Source organism: Fragaria vesca, linkage group LG5 (assembly GCF_000184155.1).
Source record: "Fragaria vesca subsp. vesca linkage group LG5, FraVesHawaii_1.0, whole genome shotgun sequence".
In the NCBI taxonomy this organism is placed as follows: Eukaryota; Viridiplantae; Streptophyta; class Magnoliopsida; order Rosales; family Rosaceae; genus Fragaria; species Fragaria vesca.
This window is the reverse complement of record NC_020495.1, coordinates 5,462,402-5,475,573: the sequence shown is the minus strand read 5'-3', so window position 1 is coordinate 5,475,573 and position 13,172 is coordinate 5,462,402. Positions and strand designations below refer to the sequence as shown.

The window sequence follows — 13,172 nt, the reverse complement described above, 5'->3', positions numbered from 1 at the left end:
AGAGAGAGAGAGAGAGAGAGAGAGAGTTTTTGATCGGGATAAAGAGAGGAGAAAGTGAGAAACAGAGAAATAGAGTTAAATGAGGTCAAGGGTAATGACGTCCTTTTATTAGAATTCATTGGAATGGGGTTGGTAAAGAGATTTTCATTGGAATGGGCAATAAACCTTTAAAATTAGTACTAAAGTGTCATTTACTCTTTAGTTAGTCCTCAAAACTAATTAGAAGTCTTTCTTTAGCTTTCATGAGGGTTAGGGTCTCGTCCATGGGCTTGTTGGTGCATGTGATCCGTGCCTCAAAAGAAAACTTCGGTCCAAAATCTGGTTTTCGAACAAACTAACATTTGTGCACTAAATCTGTCATAATTTTATGTAAAAAATATAGCAAATCACATATACATCCTCTAAAAAGATTTGAAACACAAATAAATCCACTTGTGTTGTTAAATAAATAAGGACAGTTTTAATAATTAAGGACAATCTTTTTTATGCATGCCATGTGTCATGTTTTAATTTACCAAACTAACCTTATACTAATTAAATATGTTTTTAGAAGAGAAAAGTCTATCATTTTGAGATTTTTCAGTAAATGGTACAATAACAGGTTTTCAATAACTTAGTGTAGTAGTAGTTAATTCCAATAGAAGTAGTAGCAAGGGTTAACATTCTAGTAAAAAGTAGTAGCAGAGGTTAACATCTCAGTAGAAGTAGTAACAGGTTTTCAGTGGCTCAGCTAATGTAGTAGCATGTTTTGCTTGAAAGCTACAATTCTAACAGATGTAGTAGCAGCTTCAATAAGTGCAGTAGCAGGTTTTCAGTGGTTCAGCTAATGTAGTTGCATGTTTTAATGGTTCAGCTAGTGCAGTAGCTTCAGTAAGTGCAGTAGCAGATTTTCAGTGGTTCAGCTAATGTAGTCGCATGTTTTGCTACTACATGGTCATCTAATCTTCATGCTACTACATTGTGTGGTCGTCCAATCTTCCGGCTACTACACTGTATGGTCGTCCAATCTTCCTGCTACTACACTGGTGGTCAAATCTTATTCCTACTGTCTCGTCATCCAATCTTCCTGCTACTACATTGTCTGGTCGTCCAATCTTCATGCTACTACACTGGTCGTCAAATCTTCCTGCTACTGCCTAGTTGTCTAATCTTTATGCACAATGAGGTATACAACACTAATCACACTCAAAAGCCAACACCATTTCTCTCTCTCTCTCCCCTACCTCTCTCTCTGATTCGAATCCCCACCGCTTCGGTCGGCACCGGACTCAGAAGATCAGCTCCGAGCTTCATTCCTTGCCGCGCAGCGTCACTGTGAGTCTGCAACTCTCTTTTGAAACCATAATTTTTGTATCCAACACGACACCGTTTCGGATGCAAATGCAAATCTGCACTTTACGTGTGGGACTTTATAGCTGGGCAGCTCAGTCGGAGCTTGTGGAGCTGTAATTGTGGTGCTCCGGTTTTGATCTTGTGTGTTTAGCTGTAAATGTGGGGTCGATCTATCATGCAGCAGATATCTAGCAGGCGGAGTTGATCGAGCTGCGAAGTCGATCTAACAGCGGTGTCGATCTAGCAACGACATAGTCGATCGGTGAGGTGCAGGTGGCAGAGTCGATCTAGCAGGCGGTGGAGACGATCGGCGAGGTCGATCTAGCAATTACGGCGGAGTCGATCGGCGTTGTGTGGTGTGCAGAGAGAGAGAGAGAGAGAGAGAGTATGATAGATCGGAGAGAGAAGATTATTTTTGGTGTTAAGGCAGTGGCAGTTTTGTAGTTTTTTAGAAAAGATTGGTTTTTTAGGTATTTTGCGTAAAAATTGCTGATAAGGCGTGGGACTATGCATTGTGGGCTTGGGCTTATGTCCTTATTTGTTTAAATCTATTGAATGTTGGTTTTTCTGTGTTTTGCAATTGTCTATGGTAGTGAGATGTCATTTTCTATTGATTGATTCGGTATGATTATGCTTAGGAAAAAAAAAAAAACGGTGTTTCTGTTTTTTTGTTTTTTTTTTGGATCTAATATGATCGAGCATACACAATGTATTTTACTGAAATCATGAAATTAGTCAAGATCGAAAAAACCACTCAAACAAGTCGGAATCATGTTGCATGATAATGTACTCTAATAGGCATGGTAGGAATGAATTGACCTAGCTAAGATGTAAAAGAATCAAGCAATACTTATCCTAGTTGATATAGTGCAGTCAATTCGACGATGAAAATGGAAGTAGATAATTCTTGCACCAAAAACTTGTAACAAAATCGAATGTGCATGGTCAGGGTTTAACATCATAGATAATATTAGACAAAAAAGGTTATTATATCCATTTCAGAACATTCAAGGAGATTGAACCATTATAGAGAAGATTAGCAAGATATTCATACAAAGTGGATATGCATAAATTCAGAATCCTACAATCATATATAGACAGAAGAAGATAAAAGTGTTTGAGCATTATCTAATATCTATATGTCATATTGGACAGTAGATTTCATACTTGAGGTTAGCTTCAATTACATAGCCTATTAGAACACCAAGAAAAATTTCCTGTTAATAAATTACTAAAACACTGGATTCCAAAACACTGGTCCTAAAGCCCTCCAAGGCTCTACATCTAGAAGGAGGAGGATGAAGACTAGAGGAGAAAAAAGCAGCAATTCTGAAGTTTTCCAAAAGAAAAACACCATTTTCCAACTGCAAAGTCTTTCACAAGATTTCCATGATGTGATATGAAATTAATTAGCTTTGTTTTACCAAAATTGAAAAAACTTCAACATTCCCAGTTCCCATTTGTACCCACAAAACCATGGAAAATATCAGGATCAACATATATTTTAAAGCTACCAAACCTAGTTGGTTGGGTCATGTCTGATTGTCCCTGCAAGCTGTTAGTGAAGCCAACAGAGAGAAAGGGATTGGTTTCTCTGCAGCTCGTGATGATGAGATAAAAAGACAAGAAGGTGTTGAAAGAGAGGTTGTTTTGTCATTTTTTGGTGTTTGTTTTGGTCAATTGTCAATTTTGGTGTTGTTGGGTTTGAGAAGACTTGGGTTGAACAATTAAAATCTTTGTTTGCCTTGTTGTTGTCTGCAAGGAGTAGTGAGTAGTTGGCAATTCACCTTGATGGTCTCTCCAAGGCTCTCTCTCTTCCTCTTCCCTCCACAATAAACAATTAATTCAATTTCTTTCCACCATTTTAACTTTCATTATATAACATAGGAATCATAGGATGACTCATCTCCTCTTTCCATCTCCCTCCCTCTGTCTCTCTCTGACTGTTTACGAGATAATAGGAGCAAAGCAAGAAACATAGTATTGTGAGGAAAAATAGAAATTTGAGATTAGCTACAAATAGAAATAAGGAATGAATGGTGTTCTTGCTTCTGATGAGGATTACCCAGACTTTGTTGAGGTTGATCCTACTGGAAGATATGGAAGAGTAAGCACCAATTCTTATCTTTTCACTGCCTTTATGGTGTTCTATGTCATATTGAATTTGGGGTCTTGTTTGTTTGAACCCAATTTGATCAAGTTTAATGCTTTTTGCAGTATAATGAAATTCTGGGCAGAGGAGCTTCAAAGACAGTGTATGATTTCAATACCCTTTTCAAGTTTATGCACGAGTTTGAAACTTTTTGATGTAAAAGTATGAATTTTGTATTCATTGTTGTGGGTTTTGGTTGTTTCAGATATAGAGCCTTTGATGAGTATGAAGGGATTGAAGTAGCATGGAACCAAGTGAAGCTTTATGAGTTTTTGAGGAACCCTGAAGACCTTGAGAGGCTCTACCGCGAAATTCATCTCCTCAAGACCTTGAACCATAAGCATATCATGAAGTTCTGCACTTCTTGGGTTGATACTGCAAACAGAAACATTAATTTTGTCACAGAGATGTTTACTTCTGGCACTCTCAGACAGTAAGTTGACTAAGTTTCAATTTTTCTGCCATGTTTTCTATTCTGAGCCTGTAAAACTTGTTGGTTATTTAAATGTGGGTGTGTTTTGATTTGGTTTTGATGGAATTTATAGATATAGGCTAAAGCACAAGAGCGTTAATATCAGAGCAGTAAAGCATTGGTGTAGGCAAATTTTGGAAGGGCTTAACTATCTTCACAGCCATGACCCCCCTGTGATTCACAGGGATCTAAAGTGTGACAACATTTTTATTAATGGGAACCAAGGTGAAGTTAAGATTGGTGATCTCGGCCTTGCTGCTGTTCTCCGAAAATCCCACGCGGATCGGTGTGTTGGTAAGTTTTCAAGCTTTCAACATGTCAAAACTTTTAAGAACTACTGTATATCTGTCATCAAACAAGGAATTGTAATTGAGTTTTTTCAGATAATAACTCATTTTTGGAATTATTGCTTCATCAGGAACACCTGAATTCATGGCTCCTGAGGTTTATGAAGAGGAATACAATGAGTTGGTTGATATTTATTCTTTTGGGATGTGCATCTTAGAGATGGTTACCTTTGAATATCCATATAGCGAATGCAGTCATCCTGCTCAAATCTACAAGAAAGTTATTAATGTAGGAACCTAAATCTGTTCATTTACTTATCCAGATGTTTTTCAGTTTGCATTGCACTAAATGATTTAATTTATTCACCTTTTTATCTCAGGGGAAAAAACCAGAAGCTCTATACAAAGTAAAAGATCCTGAAGTGAGCAGATTTGTTGATAAATGCTTGGCGTCCGCATCTCATAGGCTATCAGCTAAGGAGCTTTTGAGAGACCCTTTTCTTCAGATTGATGATTATGGCTATGATTTGAGGCCAATAGATTATCACAGGGATCTGTATGAAGTAGGGCCATTGATAAGGCAACCTTACTCTGGAGTAGATCACAGTAATAGCTCTTTGAGCAATGGCTATGCCAATTATCTTGGTTATGAACCTGAAAATGATATGGATTACCATCCAGATGATTACCGAATGAGTGAAATTGATCTCTTCACTCAAGAGGATGAGCATTCGGGAGATATTGACCTCACAATCAAGGGGAGACGGAGAGAAGACGATGGTATCTTTTTAAGGCTCAGAATTGCAGATAAAGAAGGTGAAACTTTTGATCTGATTCCTCAAAGTATTCTAACTACCTCCCTTTATGTAACTTGTGGAAATAAACTAACAGTTATCCTTGTCTACACAGGTCGCATTCGAAACATCTACTTCCCTTTTGATATTGAGAATGACACGGCATTGAGTGTTGCTACAGAAATGGTTGCTGAGCTTGATATCACAGACCAAGATGTGATAAAAATAGCAGAGATGATTGATGGTGAAATTGCTGCTTTAGTACCAGAGTGGAAGATAGGACCTGGTATAGAAGAAAGTCCTCATTGTACTAATTCAAGTATCTGTCAAAATTGTGCGTCGTATGGTTCCATTTTGGATTATGCATCACCAAACAGTCCAGGTATCAAGCACCTTCAAGTTCTTCAGTGTTCGAAGCATGGATCTGCTGCTGTCCATGGCCGGTTTGAAGAGATTACATATCAAGTTGAAGGATCAGAGCAATGTCTTACAGAAGCAGGTTCACCGAGAACATCAAGCCATTCTGATGGTTTGCAGTACGCTGATATCTGGGCTCAACGAGATGGACCTGAGTTAAGTCCACAAGGTTCAAGAGAGATTCCTTGTGATGAAAACCATGAGACGATGGATGTAATGAACTTTGGGAGGGAAGAGAAGATTATAACTATGGACAATGAGAGCAACTCCAAAGTACGAAACTCTCCTCTTTCAGAACAACATTCATCCACCTCTGAAGCATTAGATGATTATGAGAACGAGCTTCGTCAAGAACTAAGATGGCTGAAAGCGACATATCAAATGCAGTTAAGGGGGATTAGGGATCAACAGCTAGGAGTAGCTTCAAGCTTAAGTCCGGTTTCTGATCACTCGGAGCATAGGGAACCTAGCGGATCGTTAATGTCTTTCCTTTCCCCCAAGCGGGTGAAAGAAAAGAAAACACATTCTCTTATGTCCTTACCTTCTAGGAAGCCTTTCAATTCATATTTTCCAGTAGATGCAGAAAAGAAACATTTGGAAAATTCAGGTGTCCGGAATAGTGAGGCAATCATCGGGGCTTACAGTCCAGAACAATTCATCACTGCAAAGAGTTTCTACGTAGGAGCATTGCTTCCTCAGTCTCTTCATAGGGCAACCTCTCTACCAGTGGATGCTATAGATGTTTGATGCCTGCCAGCTTCTCAAAATATACAAACAGCCATTTTCTTTTTCCTTTCTTTGCACAATTGAAATCAGTATGATGGATATTACAAGTACAAGAAGATATGTAATATATAGGCTGTAGGCTCTCTAATTCACAGTTGAAAACAATTGCAGGTGAAAATTGAAGCAATGTACATCAGAAATATTTCCCTAACATGAAAGCGATTCTATAGGTACCTGGAGATAAGAGTTAATGTGATTTATGGTCATCGACTCATTGCAGATATATGCCTGGCTGACCAAATAGTGCTGGTAACTTCTGCTGACAATAACCTCTATATTTGGATTTCGACCTTTTGTAGATATTGTAGTACTGTACTCATGTCTAAAATTACGTCGTTTTCGACCTTCTTTCCTTTTATCTATCCAGATAAGTGATCCTCCATTCTTTCTGTGCCATTGTGCCAAACTCTGAGACCTTCCTACTCTCTTCTAGACTACCTCTGCTAATGCCAGTTTGTTTTTTTTTTTTTTTTTTGATTGAGAAATGCCAGTCAGTTGCATTCCCTTTTCAAGCTTTCCATTCCAATAGCCTAGTCTGTAGTGCACTAGAGAACCTTTAATGATCTGGTTACTTTTCCCACAGATCCCCCCTACCCTTGCTTTACTTCAGGACAACTGTAGGGCGGTCCTTAAAGAACCAAAGTAGAAGGGTCCATCTAGTCTGGTAGCTCCACTGGCTTAAATATCATGGAGACTTAACAAGCTGCGGCGCCATCTGATTCTTAGCATCAAACCAGTTGTCAATTTGTGCTGCAGAAATGTATTTCAGAATGTGATCAGATGTCACAAAAGTAAAATGGCGAAGTCTTTGTGTATATTGAAGAGGCAAAGTGCAGGCCACATATACACAAGGGAGTACTGCTACACGTCCTTTTCCTCATAATCTAGCTAATTTAATTAGAAAACCCATGACTATAAACACAAGAAATTCAAGAACAAGTTGGTTTTACGTGTTGTTAACCAGGTGATATCTTTCGTGCTTGGTTACACATGAAATAACTGATCGGATATCTTTGACCACGCTGAAGGTGGAGGTTTTTGGTGGAGGCAGGCACGGGTCACCCATTGTTTTTGGGCCTTGAGCTGGGTCCAATTGAGGCTGTTTGGGTCTAATTTGGGCTTGGGTTTTCTCTCAGCCCATTTCTAAGTACTTAGTTTTATCTATTTACGTTAAATCCTTGTGATAGGAACCTAAGCACTTATGTGCTAATTGATATGTTTTGTTTTCATAGCTTTATTAGGTTTGCTTTTTTTTTTTTTCCCCGTCTAGAACAAGTGTACAATGATTGGTGCTAGCATGCCAAGTCCTTAATTTGTCCAAGATATAACGGGGAAAGGTATGTATCTGTCTATTTCTGACTTGAGTTAAATGAAATGGCCTTTTGATTTTCCTTAAAAAAAAATGAAAGGGGAAAAGAGGCGTTGTGCCGACAACCGAGCTAAATGCTCGACTTTATTTCACATTTCAAACCAAAGTTTGGGGGCATTCGGGCTGAGAGAGAGAGAGAGAGAGAGAGAGAGAGAGAGAGAGAGAGAGAGAGAGAGAGAGAGACCCCAATTCCATTTCCGGTAAAGTTGCCCTATTTCTTGGAGACGGTCGCTGGAATCGTTTGTTTTTATTCAATTCCATGTAAGAAATGGCTCTCTCGCTCTCTCGCTCTCTTTGTTACTTGTGGATTTATTCTGAGCATGAAATTATTGGGCTCTCTCTATTCTCTTTCTTTTGCCATGATTCAATAATTGTTTTCCTGAGAATTGGATTAATATTGTTGCCTTGGATTAGTTCATGATGATTATGTTGCATCCGAGAGAATATGTTGCCTCGGGTTAATATGTTGCCTCGGATTAATTGATTTTGTTGCCTCAGAGAGTGAATATGTTGCCTTGGATTAATTGATTTCATTGTCTCAGAGAGAGAATATTGTTGCCTTGGATTAATTGATTTTGTTGCCTTGAAGAGAGAATATTGTTGCTTTCGATTAGTACGTTGCCTTCGACAATTGCCATTTATTTCATGTTCTGCAAACCAGTCAGACTATGGTGGCCTTGAATCCTTGATGCCCCTATTTCCCAAAAAATTATATTGTTGCCATTCTACATGTTTGAAATTGTGTTTGGTGTTAAACCATTCAGGAATTTGTGATTTGCCTTTGCTTGGATCTATATGTATCCTAGCATGTAATTACAATCAAAATTATGGTGCTCCCTCTTTTACTGGGGTTGAAGTACCACTTTGAAAATTGGTGCTCCCTCTTTTCTAGGGGTTGAAGTACCAGTTTTGAAGATTGTATTCCCTCTACCTTGATTCTCTGATGTTCCCTCTTTACTTATCTTTTTGTTGTTGTTGTTATCTGCTGCAACGGACATCTCTCTCCTTGTGAATGTGCCTCAGCTGGACATCACTGAAGGCCTTCATTATGGACATACATTTGTCAAAAGGGTTCCCTTCTAGATGATCAAGGGGTAAAATAATACCATAAGATAGAACAATGAAAGACCATATTTATTTTCCAATTCAGATTTTTTCAAGTTTGGAATGATAGTTGGGTGTCTAATATTCCCTCTGATAAGCTTCAAATCTCTCAATCTAATGCCAATTTGGTTGATACATCTATTTGAGTTTGTGAACTTATTGACCGGCAGTCATCTAGTTGGGATTTAACTAATATTCAAGATTATATATCTGATGTGGAGATGCTTACTATTAACTCTATTCTAATTATTGATAGCTAGGAGGAGGATAGAATAATTTGGCTTTTTGAAAAATCTGGCGCTTATTTTATGAAATCTGGCTATCATAAATTTCATTTGGATAGAGCTGCTCTCTTTCTTGAATATTAGCATTCTTCTCATATAGTTGATCCTCATGTTTGGAAGTTAAATTGGAGTGTTGATTCTTTGCCTAAAGGTAAGCATTTCAATTTTCTGCAAACAATACTACAATATATACAATCCATTTTGCAATGAGGTTATACAACTGCCCGGGTTAGATTTGGAGCAGTGATTTTCTGTAGAGATTGCATCATTCACAACCCCTCCCACTTATCCCAACGGTGTTATCTTTGTCCCTCGCAAAAAGTATGGATATACATATCAAAACTGCATCATAAGCACTTGTGAGCTAGGAGATAGAAGATGGTGTATTTGCAAAACTACATCAAAACTACACTTGATGCCCCTATTTTCAGATGTGTTGCCCTGTCCTAAGAATTATATTGTTGTCATTCTGCAAGTTTGAAACTATGTTTGGTATCAAACCATTCAAGAATTTACGATTTGTCTTTGCTTGAATCAGGGGCGGGGCGGAGCTATGCACAGGCCAGAAGTGGTCATGGCATCCCCAAGCTCTTTCCTCTACATGTATTTTAACATTTGAAACTAGTTAATTCACTTCATACTTGTGATCATCTTACACATTGGCACCCTTCAATCCTACATCAAAACTACACTTGATGCCCCTATTTTCAGATGTGTTGCCCTGTCCCAAGAATTATATTGTTGTCATTCTGCAAGTTTGAAACTATGTTTGGTATCAAACCATTCAAGAATTTACAATTTGTCTTTGCTTGAATCAGGGGCGGAGCTATGCACAGGCCAGAAGTGGTCATGGCATCCCCAGACTCTTTCCTCTACATGTATTTTATCATTTGAAACTAGTTAATCCACTTCATATTTGTGATCATCTTACACATTAGCACCCTTCAATCCTAAATTTTGGCTCCGCCACTTAGGGCTGGACACGGTCCCAGACCGACACCACTTTCACAGGGACCAGGACCGGGACCAGGACCGGCAGTCTTTCTTCGGGCCAGGCTTGCACATTCCAAACTCAGAAACTGGCCTAAACCCGGATCGACAACATACGGGCATGTCTCGCCGGGCTTTGCGTTCTCGCAAGGCAATTGCAACTTTGCTGCAAATTTCCAAACACCCAGCAGGTAGTATTTGCAAATTTCCAAACTAACCAAGGAGTCCTTGATGCCGGGGAGAGAAGGGAATCCATCGAGTCGGCGAACAACACACTAAGCAAAAAGGGAGTCCCCTGATCGTATCCTCCAGTTTCAAATGTTTCTTTCATCTCGGAGATCTGATCTCATCGCCTACCCACCCATTTCAATCATCACCAAATCCCATTTCATTCACCATTTCAATCAACATTAAATCTGATCTCACTCCTATCACCAATATATAACAAATCATCAGAAGAAAAAAAAAAACGAAGACCTGGATGGCGAATTAAAACATTATTGATGATGGGTGAGTTGCAGTGAGTTGTAGTTGCCCGAGTTGACTCATCATGGGTGACCTGAACACAGACAACTGAGAGAGAGAGAGAGAGAGAGACGAGTGACCCAATGAATTTAGAGAGAGGGAGATGATTCTTTTTCGTTGGCCTCTGAGACTTCTTGCGATTGCGTTGAACTTACTTTTTTTTATTTTTATTTTTTATTTTTAAGAAGGGCGATTGTGATGAATTGAGATGAGGGGGTGTGGGTATCTGGGTGATTGCGGTGATGAAATGGGTTTATTATTTAATAGATTTTTGATGAGGGACCGTGTGAGTGTGGGTGTAGTTTGATTGAAAAAGGACCCAACCACAATTTTGATTATTATAAAGTTTTTTAATGAGATTTATTGGATACATATATCAACAACTATATAATCTCGGGCTTTCGGGCCACTAACTGTTTCTAATATTTGGGACAGGGACAGGGACCGGACCGGATCGATAGAAAAAATAGTTGGGACCGTAAAAAAACCCGGCCCGGCCTGGTTGGACCGGTCGGTCTGATCAGGTTTGTTTTTCACGTTCGGGTTTTATGCCGAGCCCTACCGCCACTAGCTTGAATCTATATTTATCCTAGCATGAAATTACAATCAAAATTATGGTGCTCCTGTCACATCCTAACCCGGAAATTGAGAATATATATATATATATATATTTTTTTTTCCGAGTAAGGATGTGAATAGCCTCAATTTGTCAAAGATAAGAGAACCTTTGACAAATAGAAGCTATGTGAAAAACTTAGAATCAGAGTGACTTGGTGAAGGAGAACTTTATTTCATAAGTACTGTTCTTGCAACAAATAGGAAAGTAAGCTTAGAAAATAAGCCTTATTACATAGTCATGAATCAAAACAGTAAGTTAATTGTTCACTCCTCATCCTCCTAGACTTCAGATTCTTTCTAGACATCAAGTCTTATCTCTCAAGTGTAACATCTGCACAAATTCATAAAAGGGTGAGCTAAAAGACTAGCTTAGTACAACAAATCTCATCTATGTAATTTCAATATGAGTGTATGCACATAATTTTAGGTTTTAGTTGTTGGTACTCTTGTACTATTCTTGGTCACCAGTGTCTTCTTGCCATAAGATCGTTTTATCAATATAACATTGAAAGGGATTCTCTCCCTACATGTATACAAATAAAGGCAGACAGTTGCTGGTCCCTTTCAAGTAATAGCCTCAACCCATAACTTCATTCATTTCTTATTCAACATAAGATCAAATAATAATATGATGTTGACATAAGATCAGATAATAATATGATGAAAAGCTAAACATAATAACCATCTTTAACAAACAACATGTACAATTCCAAAGCAAGATAACAAGATTATAAAACAAAGAGATTCCCCATAACTTCCCCTACCTCAAACTATTTTACCAAAGCTGAAACTTCATTACCAGATTCTATCACTTGCTTCAGACCTCTACTAGTCTTTTTCTACTCTAAATTTTCTCTTGACTTTCTTTCTTACTTCTCTCTACTTGTTACTACTTCAAGTGAAGACACCTCTATTTATACTAGTGAATGAATCATTAGACCTATAGCTTAGTTTAATGTAATTTGCTGCCAACTATGTCTATAAAAATCTGTTGAAGTTTATCTTTATCTGCCAGCAGCTATTTTCTACTTGGAGACCAAGTTTTAAGCTGCTCATTTAGCAACTACATGCAAAACACAAACAAAAGTGTGGTTACACACTTTGGTATAGGGTAACTATATGCAAAACACAAGAAAAATGTGGCTGCACATTTTGGTATATGGTAACTATATGCAAAACACAAACAAAAATATGGCTGCACACTTTGGTATAGGGTAAGAAGTGTAAAATATGTTTGTGTTACACACAAGCTATCTACTCTACTAGGTGAACCAGCAAAACATGTGTAACTTTGTGTTACACACAAGTTAGCTACTAGGTGAATCAGTAGCTAGCTAAAAGAAGATAATAAAATCCAATGTGTAATTATCATTTTTTTTTTGATTTGTTGATGATGTGTAAATGTTGTAGGTTTAATCCAATGGCTTTATCCAAAAACAAGACATGAAGGAAGGCAAAACTTTGCTAGAAGCTTTTGAAATCAGCAATTCTTAAGGAAATCATGAAGCACAAGTTTACAAATAAGAAAAATGATCTAATGTAGCTTAAGAAAGCATGTACTAATGTCAAGTTTACAAAATTTTGCAACTATATGTACTTCTGTTATGCCATGGATTACAACTAAACAAATGAACACCACTCTATTATTTTCTTTCTAGCAATGATGATGTATACTAGGTCTCTCTTTGATTCTTTGTAACACAAACAAGAATTATAAAACATTCCATTTTTTTTGAAGTCATATTAGCTTCCATCTAGCTCTTTTTTAGTTGAAAGTTCTTTTGTTTAGTTTTAAGAGAATTTTTACTTTCTTTGCTAAAATGAACATGTACTCACATATATATATCTATACAGCCCCCTTCTATTGAGGGATCCCTATTTTTGGCCACTTTCTAGGGATAGGGCATTACACCACTTCCCAATTGAATTTTTACATCTCCACCGTTCATATCTTAGGTCTATATGAGTAGATCACCTCTACAAAATTTCATATGATTTGGTGATCGTTAAGACTTTCAAAAGTTTGATTTAGTTTTAATGAT

The 13,172-nt window shown here is 37.8% G+C and overlaps 1 protein-coding gene across 1 annotated transcript; it reads left to right on the top strand.

The window, feature by feature from the left end:
* Nucleotides 1-3,364: 3,364 nt before the first annotated feature.
* LOC101307012 (serine/threonine-protein kinase WNK1-like) lies at nt 3,365-6,232 on the top strand. Its single transcript, XM_004299075.1, has 7 exons — nt 3,365-3,439; nt 3,550-3,587; nt 3,690-3,917; nt 4,030-4,250; nt 4,375-4,532; nt 4,624-5,059; nt 5,153-6,232. Exons 1-7 carry the CDS (start codon nt 3,365-3,367, stop codon nt 6,199-6,201), a joined length of 2,205 nt encoding a protein of 734 aa, XP_004299123.1. The 3' UTR covers nt 6,202-6,232.
* The last annotated feature ends 6,940 nt before the right edge of the window (nt 6,233-13,172 follow it).

What these genes read in the sequence shown, in the direction of transcription:
- LOC101307012 (XM_004299075.1), top strand. Translation starts at nt 3,365, where the DNA reads ATGAATGGTGTTCTTGCTTCTGATGAGGATTACCCAGACTTTGTTGAG. An exon ending in CTACTGGAAGATATGGAAGA is followed by an intron (nt 3,440 to 3,549) that starts GTAAGCACCAAT and finishes TGCTTTTTGCAG; the next exon opens with TATAATGAAATTCTGGGCAG. An exon ending in CCACGCGGATCGGTGTGTTG is followed by an intron (nt 4,251 to 4,374) that starts GTAAGTTTTCAA and finishes TTGCTTCATCAG; the next exon opens with GAACACCTGAATTCATGGCT.